At 38.7% G+C, this 19,006-nt stretch overlaps 2 protein-coding genes across 3 annotated transcripts in view; one reads left to right on the top strand and one right to left on the bottom strand.

Moving 5' to 3' along the window:
* Positions 1-535: 535 nt before the first annotated feature.
* LOC126917951 (transcription factor Sox-19b-like) overlaps positions 536-19,006 on the bottom strand; it is a 131,927-nt gene continuing 113,456 nt past the window's right edge. For both annotated transcript variants that reach the window (XM_050725435.1, XM_050725434.1), the window contains 3 exons: positions 14,264-14,458; positions 6,860-7,017; positions 536-2,036 (listed from right to left, as the gene is read on the bottom strand). In XM_050725435.1, coding sequence (XP_050581392.1) covers positions 1,503-2,036; positions 6,860-7,017; positions 14,264-14,458 — 887 coding nt within the window. In that variant the 3' untranslated portion in view covers positions 536-1,502. The remainder of the gene's footprint in view (positions 2,037-6,859; positions 7,018-14,263; positions 14,459-19,006) is intronic.
* The window catches only part of LOC126917944 (A-kinase anchor protein 17A), a 201,638-nt gene continuing 189,087 nt past the window's right edge, over positions 6,456-19,006 (top strand). The window contains exon 1 of the mRNA XM_050725420.1: positions 6,456-6,459. The gene's annotated coding sequence lies outside the window, so the exon portion shown is untranslated. The remainder of the gene's footprint in view (positions 6,460-19,006) is intronic.

Genomic DNA, 19,006 nt, shown 5'->3' with positions numbered 1-19,006 from the left:
AAGGAAACACTGGGAACAGGGGGTGAAGGAAAACCGTTTTCGAGCGTCGTGCGCGATAATAATCCTCGCTACACTATTTACACGGGGACTATGTACAATCTCTTTATAATTCCATTTCGAGGATGGAAACCCTATTTTTACGATAAATAATCGTCACGCGTCGAATCTGACGCTTGGGGATGGCTAGAACACGGAGAGTATCGACTTCGTTGTTGCTTTCAACGATCTGCATCGTTGATAGCCCTGATTTCACTATGATATTCCTCGTGAATATATTCGTTGGTCCAAGACGTTAGATATTCCTTTGGACGAGTTTTCTCTTGTTACAGCTTCAGAGATCATTCTTGAGAATTAAGATGACTCTAGGAGGTTCATTTGATATTTTATCTTGAGATTCAACAATTGCTTTGATGATTGAAATTACTGTACAGGTCTCTGAATTTTTGTCTTAAAAGACGATTCTCTATATGTTGCTTGCATTATTTAATCACTGTTCTTTATACCAGATGTTGCATTTCGATTGTTTGATTGCAGATGTTTTGCATTTCGATTATTTTGAATTTAGTGTATCAACTTATATTGTGTATACCAAAAACAAGAATTATGAGGATGAACCAATAATTAATGTTCCTAAAACTAACTACCTTCTAACAAATTTCGGAAAATTAAATATAGTTATAGGAGATAAACAGAAATTCTTAAATTTTCATTTTAACTCTCGCATTTAAAAATGATAGCTGAGAAAAATAATTTTATAGAAAGTATCTGTTCTTTCTCCGAAATTCTTATAGAGAGATAAGTAGAATGGTATATTAGTAAAGTATAACAATAGGATAACGGATATGTAAATTAAAACAGAATAAAGATAACGACGTATGTCATATGTTACAAAAAAATTAAATTCAATTCTCAAATAAAATATCGTTATATGCTTCAGATCATTACTAACCCATCCAATTAGTTACATTTAACAATTTCAATAAAACTCTTTTGTTAACCATTTCGAAAACAAAAGAAAAATATATTAGGATGCCAAAGATACCTAGTAGCGTAAAATGTTAAACCACTACTTTGCTTTTTCTTACTAAAAACAGGAACAATCCCAGTCATCAAGACATAACTCCGTGATTTTATAATTCCTCCTATATTAAAAACTTGAAGAACCAGCTTCCAAAAGCAAGAAATCACTCTGAAGCCAGATCAATATCCATTACTGGACTGCGGATGTTTATGAAAATTCGGACGTACTTCGATAACTAAAATCAAAGGAAACGAACCTAAATAGAGACTTGTATCATCTACCAAGCACTATAACAAATATTAACTTTAACTTGGACATTTTGCAAATTTTACTCTGCATATTTCCTATAATTTGTATACCATATACACAAACACCCACAGTCTATCCATTACCTACGTCACATGTATAAACCTCTGGAAACGGTGGACCGAACTCAGGGCAACTGCTCCTCGAAGATGGATCAGAGCTACGTTCTATCGGGTCAGAAGATGACAGTGAGGGGTCGTCTGAACGATTCGTTTCCAGACGCTGGAGCTGTTTGATAGCCGCTGTATTGGCTCATCTGGGGTCCTAATAGACCGCTGGTTTGCACCGAGCCTGGATAATAGGCTGGCAGACTGGCACCAGGACTCGCAGCCGACGAGGTAGACGTAGAACTCGCGCTAGACGAACCTTGCTCGGTCCTCTCGTGCTGTTTGCTCATGTCCGGAGACTCTGCGGCTGGTGACCTTGTTGGACCACCACCGACGATACTACCAGGGCTGGATTCTTCGTAAAGTTTGTTGTGCTCGTAACTGGGCCGATTGTAGTCGGTGATCGCAGGCTTCTGGTCCATGTAGAGCTTCGATTGTTCGAATACGCCTAAGTAGCTCCGATCCAGGTACGATTTTGGACTCGAGTCCAGGTACTTGGGGTCGGAGTACATGCTCATCGCCAGAGTGCTCGGCGGCATGTATGCAGCTCGGTACTTGTCGGCCTCCATCGAGTACTTCATGGCGTCCATCGAGCTCACCACCTGAAACACAGAAGAGAAGAATGAACATTGGTTAGTTATTGTGGTAACTTCTGGTCTGGGTTGAATGGACGAATTAGCAAATTTGAAGTTAACCGGGTATTGCTGAGATTATATTATATTCAAGGAATTAATTTTGCCAAGAAGCAAAAATTTTGGTGGTTATCGAGAGGAAGATTGATGAACGAGGAGAAAGAATAAATGTCGTAAAACTATGATACATCTATGAGAAAACGAGGCTCTATGATTTGAATTGTATTGTTTTCAGTATAAAGTTTATAGTTTTAATAGACTTCAGAAGTAAAAAGATAATTGATTTATATTACTTCAACTCACACAAGTATATACATCATAAAATAATTAAAAATCAAAATGATCATCGGATCTCCGCACCTCGAATTCCAAATTTAACCTGAACTAACGCTACCAACGACATTATGTATTCCTCCCAACCTAATCAATTCCAATAAATCCACATAACAAAAGGATCAAAATCGCATTGGAAGCTCCTAAAGAAAAAATAAATGAACATTCCATAAGAATATCTACCACCCTCCTAACCGAAACCTCGGACGAAGAAAGAAACGGTTTCAAGGTGCAGCATTCGACTCGGTCCGAGTGCAAATCGCGAAATCGCCGGATCCGCGACGAGGACACGTCGGACAGACTCGAAAGAGATTTGTTCTATTCGCAGGACAAAGCTACCAATGGCTATAAATTTCATAACCGTTCCAAGGGTTAAAAGATCGGCCGCACGAGGCGGTGGATGGTCCACCGCGTGAAACTGCGACGGGATCCTTAAAAAGGAAAAAAAAAATAGAGGGAACCAGGAGAAGCGCGCGATTATTCCCGATTCTATAATTCGTGGACGAGGACCACGCCGGACCCTTTGTCGGATCGTTAAGCGGCTTTGTCCGGATGATTTACATCCAGTCTTAGCCGCTTCGCTCGTCTCTCCTCTCCCAGCTACGTCCAATTGATTACCGCTCGGTTCCTCTTCTTTGCTCGACTCAAAATCCTTCGCGAATGGTCCTTGCGAATCCTGAGGTTCTCCATCGGTTAAAACGACGTCGACTCCATCACATGGACTCCGGAAATTAACCCATTCGCAACGAATAACGAGTTAGAATCGTGGACGAGTCGCAATGATTTTTCCTACCTGTAGACTACGGTTGTTTATGCATTTATCGGAACTTTCAGTGTGTAACGATGTACAGAATAAAGTGAAAGTAAAGTATATGTTATAACTGGACTGCAAATGTTGCGGAATTTAACCACATTTCAATAGACACTAACATGATGCAACGTTCGATACCTTTTATTTATTTCATAACATTAAATTATTATAATAGAGATGGAAGTGGAAAAGGATCAAACGACTAAGAGATCTGAGGAAAATCTTCGTGACTAACGTGTTTTTGTTTCATATTAAAAATCCCCTGTTTTATCATAACGTGATATCAAAATCAACAAACATCTATTATTATATCATTTACACATCGTGTTTTTCTTCCTTCTTCTGATCTTCGTGTACGTAATAATCGAAAAGTTTTTGATGATTATATACTCATGAGATATAGTGTATTTAATTTTCAACGTTAACAGTGGAAAATTTAAAACAGCACGCCTCCTCAAGCGTCGACCAAATAAAATTCCACTTGGGCTCGACGCCACCTTCGTCGCAGTAGTTGTCGTTCTGACAAGACTTAATTATTGTGCAGCAGCATGGTGTCGCCGTTCGAGCGTATAACACAATGTCGTACCGTTATTCTTCTGTTTTCATTCACAAAGGCGCTTATTCGCCGCACTGCCATGTGTCGTCAAGGATGGAAAGCGACGAAGGGAAGAGCGCAGAAGTGACAGAGAAAGAAACGCAAACACGGTTTGTGAATAGAATAAAGACAGAGGAAGAGAGTGGAATGTCTTTTGCTAGCAGAGCACTTTATTTTCCAAATGGCTCTTCTCCATTCCCGGGTCAGAAAGGTTGGCCAAAGCGAGAAAGTCAACCGAGAAGCATTGTTGCTGCCGGTTCGTCGATATTTCACCCACATCGTGCCCTCGTGGATTCGAGACCTCGGAGCAACGTCGAGAATGGACTTTCAATCGGAAGCTCGATTCTGTTCTTTAGATTTATGTATATTCTACGTGAAGTAGACCATCAAGGATAGTTAGAAGAAACTTGGGGTGTAATCTTGCTGAGAGCTAGTTGGAAAGTTTGTGAAGTAAATTTCTGATTAGCATTGTCATATCGACCCTCTGAATGTTATAAGGAATACTTTATTGCCCCTTTCAAGATCAAATTCTTTTTTAACTAGAAAAATGTTTTTTTTTTATTAATTATTGGTAATAGTAACACGTTTTTGAATAGATTGGAAAGAAAGAATAGTAATACTACTACTTTGAAAAAATAACATTCTATACGAACATATTTACTCGTATCTATACTACCTTATGAAACAGTGCATTTCCATTTTCATTTATCCATAGAAAATCAAAACACCGCGTAGTCTTCAATTAAAAAATCTCCACTCAAGTCATCATCCACCATACAATACCACATAAACAGTCTTCTCCTTACCAAGCCCTAATCTTACTCCACCAACCATCTCTGACTAAGAATTTCTCGCATAATTTACTAAGCCATCCCCTTAATTCTCCACAAACCAGAAACCCTCGCATTATCCTCCGATGATTGTCACCCTGCTTCTTTCGACTCCTCTTATTTTTTCTTAACCCAAGGTTTCTTCTTTGACGAAGTAGCGGCGAAGAAGTCTGACTTGAAAAAAATGTTCATTGGACGCATCGTAGGCCTGGCAAGATCTTCCTAAATGGTAAAGCCAGCAATGACGGGCACGGTGACGGCGATGACGGTGCCGTTTCGTCCGCGAGCACGATAACACACGGCGGCGCGACCGCGCGTTGGAATTCTTCGCTCGTGCTCGTCGGTTCGCCAATAATAGTCGGTCTGTATCGCACCGCTGCGTCGTTCCAGACGCGTCGGCCATTCAGCCGTTGAATGCAGAAATAACTAGCTATCTGTTTGTCTCCCGTACCCAGCTGCGGAAATTCATACACAGACCACGGTCTCCGGTTTCTGTTTGCGAAGCCACCCGGGGGCCCCTTTGTTGCGACAACGAATGAAACGTACCTACTACGCTCGTCCTCCGCCTCGTACCTCCTCTTCTTTCTTCTCTTCCTGCGGCCTCTCTCGCTCGACGATGTTCGCGTTGCTCCTGCTGCCTTCTCTCATCAGCGATCTATCTCTCCCTTTCCGCGACGTTTCCTTCTGTTACGCGTGGATTGCTGGTCGACGATCTTCTTCGGCGATTGTTTCACTTTTTCAGTTAAGGGAGTCGAGGTTCGATCAAGGGTTCATGGAGATTTGCACGAGTCTCGAGTGGCTCGATTGAGCTAGTTTTGGGCGGGGGTTGAAATGATCTTTTGAGAATAATTTTGTTAATAATTGATGTATGAGCTGACCCAGAAACCAATCAGTGTAAGTCAGTTTCTCGTTAAAGGTTTTTCGTTAACAAAACTTGCAGTCGAAGGAACACTTTGGTCGTTATGGTATAGTCTACAATATGACGAGTAATTGCCACGTTGTATTTGTAAATTGCTCGTATTTGAAATTAGATTGTTCGTATCTTAAGTTTACTTATTTGGTACAATCTCGAAGAATATTTGGAGATTTGTTCGAAGCAAAAGGTAAGATATACGTTTTGCAACGATTAATAGAATTTCGCTTGTTTGGCGAGGAAAGGGGCGCGTGAATGCAGCGATAAATCTCAAGATTCCCCGATCGGGTCTCTCCACGTCAAATTCCATTGAATAGGGACGCGCAAGAAATAACCGCGTGGGTGGCTCTTTTCCGCCGGCATCTCGATAACGCTCGGTCCCTGCGACCGTGTCTTACGCATTTTTCGTCCCTGACAAATCGTAATCGCCGATGCTCCCCTTCTCGGCTGAATCAAACCTCTTCTTCCTAACTTGCAACATTCGATTTAATATTTTTCAATTTATAATTAAAACATCAGTATCGACAAGACCTTTTGATCTAATTTATTATTTATATATCAACAAATCAAGTCAAAAGAAATTTAAGATTCTTAGATTGCTGAATAAAATCCATCGCCTACTACTATCTCATAATACAACAAATATTGAAGCAATTCCATTTTCCGCAATGTAACGGTACCATACGATTGTACAACCAGGCGCACCTTCTTTCACGAAAGCAAGAGCAACGTGCATGGAATCTGATCAAAACTCAGACCAATGTCTCCTCTGCCTATCAATACGCAATTATGATTCCACTCAACTATACTGTTGCAATTTTTTACAACACTGTTTCTTATCGCTCTAAATCACTCGCATCTATACGAAAGGGAAAATTCATGCGACGTCATTACGATCTTGTTCCGATCTGGTCCGTAATTCGGTAGCTTGATGTGTATTATATTTCTAATAATACAATCGCACACTCGCGTGCCTTATATCATTAGAAACATAAATCTGTCACATCGTGCAGTGTTATGCGTACAAAGTTTCAAAGACGTCACATCGTCGCTGTTCCGCACCTGGGTGTGACCACGATAAATTTACTCGTTTGTACCGAGCATTACACACCATCGTTATATCAAAGACTGAAAATTAACCCGGAAATAGCGTTGGAATTGTTTCAGGATCGCACGTTGCGATTGGTGAACGACATCGATTAGTTCTGAACGAGGAAGATAAGTGTCTTGACACGGAAACAACATCGGGAACACGATAAACGGGTTTTGAGACAGGAAACGATTGTTTGTTTACAAGATGCATCGACTCACCTGAGCAGGTGCTGCTAGACCCGCAGACATCGCCGCTGCGGACTGCTGTGCTGCTGCAGCAGCGGCTGCGGCCATGCTGGCTGCAGAGAGTGAACTATAAGCGGCCGCGGGACCATAATACGATCCCATTCCTGCCTGTCCCATTCCACCAGCCATTCCTGCAACAGATAGTTTATAGTGTGTGAAAAATCTTGATAATCCAGCAATTCGAAAGTCGGGCGCTTTTTCCACGATATAAATGTTAGATGGAATTTGTTGCAAGTAGAGCGTTACATTCGGTTCTGAAAGAATTAATAGCAGAGTCGTACAACATTGCGTTACCAACATGAGAACTATATATGACTAAAGTATGGAACTTAATTAACATCTAAATAAATTAAGAGTTTAATCTACCATATTACCCACTTTTCTAATTATCTATTTCTTTAATATTTCTCTGCGTGTTGTATGAATGCTATGCGACATTTACGTAACAAAGTGACAACCATATTATCAGTTAAAGATTAATCCTTTCTTTAAAAATCTTAACTCTCTCTCTCATCAATCCCTCGCACACATTAATTACACAATTCCACGCATTAACACTGTAACTATCATACTCTAATATACTCTACACATATAATTCCAACCAGAGTAATATAACGAAAAAAAAACATAAAATTATATCTATAAAATATCTATAAAAATCTATAGAATATATTTCCAACACCTCCTACATATCTTCACCTTTATACGATTACGAGAACGAAACAAAACACCTAAGAAGTATCAATACGAACAGATTTTCATTTTTAGGTTTCGATCGTCCGAAAAGAATCTTCATTGTACAGCTAGTGCGAGACAAAACTTTTTTCCCAAAACGCAGTGCACGATTCACAATACGGCAATCGAACTCGACGATCGGCTTCGATCCTTGCCTTTCGTCGATCGACAATGCCAATGATTAACCGAACAGGCCCGCAAGTTTTTCGTCGAGATTAATATCGGGGGGAGGCCGTTCGCGTTCCCGCTTCAGGGCTTATCGATCATCGTCGCCGAACGACGGAAACGCGGCGAAAGAATGGCTATGCCAACGAAGGCTCATTGTCGACGTGCCGTGAACCTCCACGACGACGAAGAAACGTCTCGAAAGAAGCCGAGATAGAAGCAGGGATGATTGGCGGCGAGATTTATGGCCGACAACGAAGAATTCACGGGCCAGTCGATTATTAATCGCGATTTTGTAACCAGCCGACCTTCGTCGATGCCGATAGAATATTTCGTCGAAGAATACGGGACACCGGTAGTTGAAAAATATCAGTGTCTTTCCTTTGGAACACGCTGTACCTTGTCGTCGAAGGTTTTTTGCAACGCCTTTCTGAAAAAGGCGTGCACAATAATCGTGATAATGGGGAATTCATTTTCGTTACTTTGGAATGGTATGAACTTTGACTTTTGTGGGTCTTTTGTTGCTATATTTGTTGGGTGATCGTTGATTGATCAATGGAATAGAAGAACGACACACAATATACTTAGTCAACGGCCGATAAGATTGCGGAAGATGTATTTTCATGAGATAATGAGTCGTTACTTGATATTTACAGTGTTGACATCTCATTTATTTGTTTGTCACTTTATAAACGAATGAAACCTACAGCATAGGATTGCACTCTAATCTTAATTACGGCTTATTTAGTTCAATGCAAATTAAGTACAATCTTGATTGAATAATGATTTATGACTTTTTAAGAAGAATGAGTAGTTACGCGTGTACGTACGTGAGGAATGAACAGTGACATTAATCATTGGATAAAAATATGAAAGGTGAGAGAGAACGTGAGGTTAATTGTTGAAGAATATTGTGATAAACAAAGAGTTTAATTTGCGAATATCCTTACGACGATTTGCTAAAGGGTAATGGCTTAACACGTAGGTATACACTCTAGTTCTTTAACCGTCAGCTATCCCTTTTATCAATCTGATAAGTTGCAATAAATGTAAAATAATCGTACATCTTGCAAGTCGTTTAAAAAGATTAAACACGTATGACTCCACTATATTAACTTTTCTACAATATCCAATGATTGTATTTTAATTTGCTAGTTACGCTATAACTTTCAAGTTATACAAATTCCTTTTATTAAAAGATGTTAAAGCGTAGTTGCGCTCATTTAAAACATTCGATTTAATCAATCGACTAATCATAATCCGCGTCGATCGTTTTAAAATAAACACTCAGAATTGTCATGATTTTATCGCGATTCTCCACAACCTCCTCTCGAATCGCTAGCCCCAGGTAACTCGTAACAGTCGTAACTTGTCCCAAGTTTCTGTGAACGCGTCCACAGTACCCAAAGGAACGAGATTCCCCTGCTTCATTCACGTTCCCGTGATCTTACAGTATAACCGAACAAAATTATTAATTCCAGCAATGGCAACGGACCGATTAAGGCCGGAATTTATCCCACCGCCCACGCGACTTCGAAACGCGATCGGTAATCCCCGATTTATCGGTCGTACACCACGCTTCTCTTTTCTTATCTTTTTACCTCCTTTATTTCCATCCCCCCTCTTTCGTGAACCAACCTTTTCCCCTTAAGTTACAGGGTGCTTTACCACATCAATTTTCTAGAAATGGAGGAAAGGTACATGAAACTAGTAGATATCCTGAGATATACAGATATTTTCTAATATTTTCTTGGAATAGAAAAAGGTTTTCAAACGACATGTTTAGTATCCTATCTTCGAGATTATTGGCGATTCAAGTACTTTTAATGATCGAAAATATTTTTAGCAATTGAAGCTATTGATATAGCATTAAATGACCATAAATACTTTCGAGTTTCTCAAGATACAAAATTCTATTTGGAAAGAACGATTGGTAATGATTGGAACGAATTGGTAAAAGTTGTCTATCTACATTCAATCGATTCAATTGCTTCGATTCAACGTTGCATGAATTGCAAAGATTATATTTAAATATTCGTAAACTTTGTGATTTTCTTTAGATTTTTAATTTGAAATATCGATGAATATTCTCAAATTTTGCTAAATTCTGCGTGAAGAGCAAAACTGTAAAAATAATCAATAAAAATGTCTGGTCTGCTTATATACCTCCTTTTCTCGTTTCTTCTTCTACGAAATTATTGAAATTACCAAGATTACATTATACGATTTTTGGCAGTCTGTGATTCCTTTCGAATAAAGTCTGAAATCGAAATGGTAGTATGTAAATGCTGTGCAGTTTATTTAAATAAATGATTCTACTTAGAAAACACGATCGTAAAGGATATCGGCAAAAGCTACCGATCCTGCTCCCTTTTTTCTGTCATTTTCTTCCACTAGTATAGCACAACTACTTTTTTTCGTTTCTCTTTTTAACCTCCGTCGGCTGTTGGCGAACACGTCCCTGTACAGTGGCACGCGTATAAGACAAGTGCGTGGGTGGCTGGGATAAATTATCGGCTTAGGCTGGAATTTCTGGCCAGGGTTTCCGTTCGCAGATAGCGAGCAACGACTTAAGACCGTAAGTTAAGGGGACCTCTCTAGCCGGAAATTCGCGCTACATTTTTTTAACAGTCCAACGATATCGAAGAAAATAAAATTATCTATCGAGGTCACGAAATATTTAAAATCTCGCTATTACACTTATTATAAGCTACTACTGGAAATGATAAATTAGAAAATTATTTCACGTACCTCTAAACAAAAACGTTTCTACGATTTATCACTTTATGCAAATTTTTAGTTGTAGGGTATAATATTACACATTTCATCTTTTGTAGATATTTTACAATGTTTCTACAATCATTGACAATGTAATATATTCTTTACGGTAAATGAGAGGGTTTGTAAGTTGTACTGTGTAAGAGGGTGTTCTTCAAATGTAAAATATAATTTTAAAAAATAAGGGTTAATCAAAAAATAAAGGAAATCATAACCATTTTGTAAAAATTCTTCCCTTTAACTCGAGCTATTTTCGTTCGACCTGCATTAAATCTTCTAAAGCTATTCGAATAATCCAACCATTATCGCTTGACCAATCAAGCTACTAAAATTTTTATAAAGCTACTTGAACCACTACTTCAGTAATTAACAATTGGTATTCAATTCGATTCAATAAAATGATTTTTACACACTATAAATCTTGCGTATAACTCGTATCCTTCGATTATTCAGCAATTCTCTACTCGACATTCTTATCGGCCGATCTAAAACATTTTACTTTGACGAACGTCTGACAAGGTAAACTGCGAGTTATATCTAAAATATTATTTAATTGCGAAAATAGAAAATACCAGAAAGAAAATAGGCCAAGAATTAAAGAAGAGGCGACCATTTTGCATTTATTGAAAAATGTCTATTTTTTAAAGTAGCAATATTAAAGAAACGTGATGGGGTGAAGCACGTAAATTGCTCAAATCTCTATACACATCACCCCACGTGTTTTTTTCTTTGAAATCCCTTAACGAATTTATAATTCGGTTGGCTAAGTCACGTGCTTCTGCCAAACGTCTGGAGGCGCAATCGTACGCACAGGGGTTAAAACAATTCGATAAATAATGAGCCAGCGACATGTTTATGCTCTCGCGTGCATAAAGCCAATGAATCGTTCGGGCGGACCACGGCCCTTCCGCGCCGAAGGGAATTATTCGACGATTTATTTCATGCCCTTTGAGCCACAGATCCCCAAGATACCAGTGCTAACTTTTGACCCATGTTTTGGAAAATAAACGCGGGGGACATCGCGTGACTACTTAACTTATTTATCTGCTTCTTCTTTTTTCCGAACATTGGCTTTTTACGTGAAGTAGAAACGGCTTTTAACCCGTTTGCTACATTCATTCCTGTCGACAAAAAATCGCACAGTACGTACGAGTCATATTTTGTATATATTTCGTACGTTTCTATATTACTTTTAATTCAATATGTATGCGCACATCATTTTCTGTACATTGATTATATTTATAAGGGTTAATTTTCAATAATTTATCTTTTTGTGAATAAGATAAACAGGCAGCAATCGTTTTGCTATTAACAAAATATGATAAAATTCAAAATAGAAAGTTGAAGCGTGTCATTAATAGCATTATTCGTTCCCTTTGACACGTTTTCATTTAATTATATCGGATTATGTTAGAAGCATTAGATTACTAAGACCTTACAATTATTTATTGAACATGAATATTCTTTTCACCTGCATGCAGGAAGACTTTCGTTTAAAAAACACAAAAGAGTAAGTAGAGAGAGGAAAACATCAGTTTACGTAGTTTAAACCAATCATAATTAACTCCAAGCTCATCAACTCTTACTTCCAACCCCTATCAAACACTACCCCGTTTTATTCACAAGAATGTCTACCCGTCGCTCCTCCAAACGCAACAATCCAACTCGGCCGTGCTTTCACTCGTTTCGTTGCCACGACAATGGTAGAAGGTTGCGTTCAATTACGAGATCGGCATCTGTCGATTTCGATCGGTTCCTGCCTTATCTCCGACTACGAAGCATCCCCGCGAAATCGCCGGGGAACAGATGTTCGATGAATCGGACTCGCGTACACACGGCGGCCTTCCCCCGGTTCGCTTCGAGGTTTACACAGATTTGTTTGACATCCCGACCGTCTCCATTGTACCCATTGTTTCCCACTTCATAGCAGATTACGTAATTTTGAATTTTTCCACGGCGAGTCAAAGAAAAAACGGGATTCAGCCTCGGGACACAATCGACCGTGAAATTATGATCGTGAATGCCGACGAGGGTGAACGAATTATTCGGTGCACTAAATTTTCATTCGACTGTCGGACTGGACAATGAACGGTTTACGCGAGGATCGATGATACCGAATATTTTAAATTGGACGAATTTATCGAGATTCTTAGAATGATCCTTTCAAATTCTATTCTTTTGGAGTTTGTTTAGAGTTTGAGGTATGATTGTGATGGTAGAATATGCTTGAAAATTATTGCAAAAGGGGTAATGTGTTGAGTAATGAGAACTATATGTTGATTATACATAGTTTGTTGAATTTAGATAATGAGAAGGGATGCGAGTTTTGTATTTAATTTAGGACAGTTCTTAAATTTTGAAATATAGAAGTTAAGAAACAGGATACGCTATAAAAATTGTCAAGGCTGGATAGGTCTGTGGTTAGTAATAATGCGTTTAAAATTTCATGTATATAAATGTGATGAAGAGGAAATGTTCAAGGACTCGCTGGTTCTAACTCTTAATATAGTATTTTACATAATTAATCAATTTTTACACTCGTTACATTTTACACATAAAATATATTAATCACCAGTATCGTCACAATTAATCCCACTTAATTTACTAATTACGCTAAATTAGTTTTATCTCCAACTTATCTGCCAGTCTACCCAGCCGTGTTTCCATACCTCCTTCCATTTTACCAGATATAATTACGCGATCCATGCGATTTCATCCGATCGCCTACCGCGTTATTTGTATCGGAGACAAAGAAAATAATAGAAATATCATAAAATGATACTTTCACGAGGAAAGTGACTAGATACGATACCAATGGGTCGGACTAGAATGTCAAGCACGTTGTAGTTATTTCTAGAATTTTATCTTTGGTATTCGTTGATAACAGACACCGATGACCATGAAGGGATGAACTTCACTGGCTCTAAAAGCGGGCAACGTGTGAACCATTAGCGAGACGCTGGAGAAAATGGCATGAAGGAAACGAGGGTCGGTCGAACCTCTAAAAAATCGCCATTATAAGACTTCCGACCACGGAACCCGGGGGCATCGCCGGCAACAATACGGCTGAAACGCGAGCCGAAAAGATAAGAATATCAAAGCCGCAACAGACGAAACTGTTCTTTTTTCTATTGTAGCCCGCCGCAACACACCAGAGAATTGCGAGATTTTTACTTCGAGAATCGATTTCGTTCTTGTCTTTTGGCCATCGTAATTGCATTGTTTCCTCGCTATCAGGCTCAAGCGTTTTCAGTCGGATAATTGCGTGCGATTGTGGAGCTTCTTTTTATTGCTCCGTGTTGCATTTCTTCTATTTTCTCGTGTAAATTAAGAAGAGATTATTTCTACTCTAAGATGTTTTCTATTTTATTTTTCTTTTTTTAAGTTAAATCAAGAAGGGCTTTGATATTTGACGAAGCGATAGATTCGCGAGAAATCGGTAGGAATTCTATGTTTCACAAGTTTATGTTTTTATAGTCGGATACCCCGAGGAAAATTCAAACCATGAATCTATTATAGTTTTAGAGTAATGTGACTAATTACCTACTAACTATGAGAAAAGATTTTCATTCAGGACACAGCGAATCCCCTTTTCTCTCTTACCAATTGTAATTCTTTTCGTATTTTAATTTTTTGAGATTTTTATATTCATATTTTCTACATTCAGATTTTATATATTTGTCAAAAATATTATCTTACCAGCTCGGAGCGCATCCATGGGCACACTAGGATACGGAATACTGTAAGGATAACCTTCCTTTCGTAAGGTTTTCGGCTTTCTTCTAGGTCTGTACTTGTAATCGGGATGTTCCTTCATGTGCTGTGCTCGTAACCTTTTCGCCTGATCGATAAAGGGTCGTTTCTCGTCCTCAGTTAAGAGTTTCCATTCGGCACCTGAAACAATGTAACATTTCGATAATTAGAATCGGCGAATTAACGAGTCTCGACGTCTGTTTCAAGTGCCTATACTCGAAGAAGTTCTATCGAATACGATGGAAAGATAACTAGAGCATAGAGAAAAAAATTTAAACAATCGAAATACGCTTGTTGAAATTAAACCTTCGCGAGAAAATTTCCTTTGGAAAAGTTCCCCAATGACATTGCAATCAATTTTCAAGTTCAAATATTTTTTAGATTTTTTAAAAACTTATTGAAGTACGAACATCGCGAAATGAATTTCTCGCGCGTCAAACAATTGAGAAGAAACTAATAATTCTAGCAATTACATTCGACGTTACGAAAAATAATTATCGCGTTCGTCATTGGAAAATATTGTTCTAAGAAGACCTATCTTTTGTTCGTTTGTAAATGTCAGTAAACATTAATTTTTCCATATCTCGTCCATAGAGAAACCAAGCAATGATTCATAGTAAAATTCCTCTCTGCTACCTTAGAAGTCACATCATCGACGATTTTGTACAAAAATTGTAAAAAAAAACCGGATTATAAAATAAATGAAAACGAATGTATAATTCAGCGAACATTTCACTTGCAAATTGAATCATGTCTAATCGATGTTCGATACGGTAAAACTGGGTACATATTTACACTTTCACTAATGAAGAGTTTAAACAAAAATCGACAAGGTAAATACGAGAATATTTTACATTCTTGCAAATGACATACTTTTGCTAACACACTTTAGATTGCGAATAACATACTTTTGCATTTTAAGATTTCCAAAATAATATATGTACTATAACTAATTATGTAAGAAGTAGTAAATATTTACAAGTAATAAATTCTACGTCACTCAATTTTTCTACAACCACGTATGCTAGAACCAACGAAGATGTATTTAATTGTAGATTGATACGAAGCGTGACATTTGTTATTAAATAAAAAGGTGCGTTATATTTATGAGGTAATACTTAACGTTTTCGTACTTCATGTTAGGCAGTTATCATTGTGGAAGTAAATCAATTCCCTACAATTCGTAAATTAGACATTCCAATGTCCACTCTAGACATTCCAATTATGATATGATATATTCCGAAGTGGAATATTAACTTTAAACGTTTTCTGTGGAAAATAAAGTACAAATTTAAGTAATAAATCTGTCACGAATAATTCGAAAGAAGGGAGTCTGTATCGTGGCTGGTTCTCTCTCGCGAATGCTTGTTTGCGGTTCGTATAAAGCAGTTTGTAAACGAACGATAGGCACTTGGATAACGCGTCCGATCAATGAGTATAAAAGGTATTTGGACGCTGTGTTTACCCGATGAAACGGTCGTGTTGTGTGCCACCAGCGGCAGAACCAGCCGTTATGGCTGAATTATCGACAAGCTCGTAATCGCGTCTCATTTAAATTCATCTCGTTCGCGATTGTTTGTGTGGAAAATTGCGTATTCATTTTTTCCAATAAAATTTTCTCTCTTTCTTTTCCTCCTTCTGATTATTGTGGTATATTTTTTCATGATCTGTTTTCTTTTTAAATGATAATAGAAGGAGAGCGTTCCGATATTGTTAAAAATGATTATTCAGAAATTGGTTTCAAAATGGCTCGTTTGACAAAAAATTTCGTAATATTTCGTGATATTTGTAGTTAGGAACAAACATGACGAATGAAAGGACAAGCCTATTCGTGATTAAATAATGGACATAGACCGTGTCGTTGTTTTTATCGCGAATTTTTTCAAACGTCGAAGTCACGCAATGGTAGCAATAGTAGCTTTAAATGAAATATCAGAAATAAAGAAACTCTTAATTTATCATAGCCTTTTGCGAAACTACGAACAGATTCATTGAAGCATGAACTTGCATGTTTCCAACATTGAAATATCATGTATTTCTTATGTCAGTATCCGGTCGGTCTGTAAATATCATTTAATTAACTGGACTTCGACACGAAATGTTGCTCCCTGAGACATTTTCGAACAACATCAGGGGAAATTCGTGAAACTCGTTTCTTATAAACCTTGTTCGTTATATTTATCTTTCTATTCACTTTTCATATATCTACCGTATTTACCTCGTCAGAGTGGAGTATAACAAATACAGTGGCAAATCTTCAAATATAATACTGTACAAATTTCAAACTTTCTGTCCTGTTATAAAGAGCACAATTTTAAAGAGTACGAAAAGTGCGTATTTTTCGTATCCAACGTTGGAAATATCAAAGATCATAATGATGAAGAAATAATTAATTTGCAAGTCGTTCATGTCAATCTCTCGTCATATTATTAAACCCTGGTTTACTCGACATAAACAATTAAAATATATTCTAAGTAAACGGTAAAATTCACTTTCGTTCCGTAAAAACTCGACTCTACGCCATTTCCTGTTCCCATTCGCTTGTCGTTTCGATCAAAAGTACCCAACACTGTCGCCGGCGTGAAACAACGGCGTTGGCGCGTTTGAAACGGGTGATTTTCGCGTTTGGACTGTTTTACGTGTTCGCGGGGAGAACGATGGCAAAGAACAGGCAGTCGTTTGCCCGAAACAACCGATGTTTTCGCGGTGAAACGATTCCAGCAGCCGCCATCTCCGTCCTGTCGCCCTCTGTTTGGCGCTTTGGTTGTTCCTTCGGCGGTAGCGAGCCGATTGTTTCGCCGAGAATTAATTACCACTTGTTGTCGGGGTGCTGGCTGCTGCTGTGTAGACAAAGCGCGAAGCCCCGGCGTGGCGCGGCGCGACGTTCTGGTAAACGAAGGTAAAATGCTCAAACGAGAAAACGACGCACGGCGTCGCGCGAGGTTTGCACTCCGCGGTTCCACCCGCGAAACAAAGGCTGCCAGTATCGTGACGATAATGGCCGCCGATGCTGAGACTGTCGCCGTCTTTCCACGTCGATCTTCTACGATGTTGTTAGGTTGCATGAAGATCGAGCGATGTTTCATTTCGTTTGAAGTGATTTGATTTCTAGGATTGACTTAGATTTTAACGCGATTAGGTAATCATTATTACCATTTTAATGAAATCATAGTGAAAGTTGATGGTTTGTAACGTTGAAATCGTAGGATATAAAGTAAGATGACAGATGTGCGAAAGAAAGTGTTTGGCCTAATCTGATAATCACTAACAGGTATTTGGAATTTATTTTACGTAATGAGCGATGGATAAACGAATAAAGAACACTCAATCTAAGTTTCGCTTCTTAGATTCAAACTCTAACTTTCTATAATAAGCTGCTGCAGTGAAAATGAAATGCTAATTCAGTAAGATTATTGTACTCCAATTAATCCCATATGGAGTCTCTGTTATGAAATTAGGTAAAAGATTCTGAAGATTAGAGTTATTTCTAAATAGCAAACATCCAGAACACCGCGATATGTAGTAAATTTTATCACAACCTAGATATTCTTGTCCTAGATCGTTCCTAGTGCACATGATCCAAGGAAAGAACGAAATCTTCCAAATCACCCGCTCCTTTCTCAAAGCATTCAAACGACGTGTAATCGACGAAAGACAACGGTATGAAAAACGTAAATCTGAAAGTAGAAGAAGAAGGCAAGAAGAAGAAACGGGGCCAAGGAGAGAGGCTCAGTGAGTTCCGACAGCAATATCAAGAACGAGCACGTTCCGGCCGGGCATACAACGAATCGCTCAAGGGGGATGAAAGTTCTCGATACAGAGACGAGATACACTGGCGGAAATTCGAGGCGCACCGGAGCAGATACGGTAGCGAAGAGAGGATGGGATTCACGTTGCCCGATGGATCTTTTACTCTCCTCGTTATTGTTGCTGACAGCAGGCAACGACAATGGAAAGAGTTGCTTGTTGTATAGCGGAGCACACGATGGAAGAAAGATAGACAGAGCAAAAGAGAGTGAGAGCAGGCTAAACAATACGGACACGTGGTGGTTCACAATGAACCTTCGAGGAACAGTTGCGAGAAAGAGAGAAACGGAACGGGGAATACGAGATTTTTGTCTTCCGGCACAATGTGCAGCGCTGATAACGCATTCGAGCCGAGCTCGACTGGTGTCGAGCCATTCTTAATCCTTGTTCCATAGCCCGTTCCCAGAATGCGTTCAGGGAACGGGAAAGGAAATATAGTGTTTCGAAATAATAGTTCAATGGACCGCTGTTTAGCTCTCTGTTTCCAGCTTATTGAAATATTGCTCGTAAGGATGCTACACGATTTCGATGTACCTCTTTCAGGATCGTTGAATACTTTCTTTCGAACATTTGAATCGTATAACCTTAAGCCACCTATCTATAGGTATTTTAGACGATTCTTGCGGATTTTTCTGTGCGTTCTTTTTTTTTAAATTACGCCAAACCTGGGAGATTCCAATGTGACGTAATTTAGAACTAAATAGCATATATTTCGTTGCACAGTAAAAACTAGCAGCCACTAATGATACTGGAAACAAAAAGCTAACCATGACTCCTAATCTTCCACGAAATCTTAAAGGAAAAAGAAGAATACTCCAATGATACCCGACCGATGTTTAAATACGTCCAATGACAAGTGCACCATCAGAAAAGAATGGTTTC

This window comes from Bombus affinis, chromosome 6 (genome assembly GCF_024516045.1).
Source record: "Bombus affinis isolate iyBomAffi1 chromosome 6, iyBomAffi1.2, whole genome shotgun sequence".
NCBI classification, from domain to species: domain Eukaryota; kingdom Metazoa; phylum Arthropoda; class Insecta; order Hymenoptera; family Apidae; genus Bombus; species Bombus affinis.
Note: the sequence above shows the minus strand (reverse complement) of the source record. Positions and strands in the feature narration are given on the sequence as shown.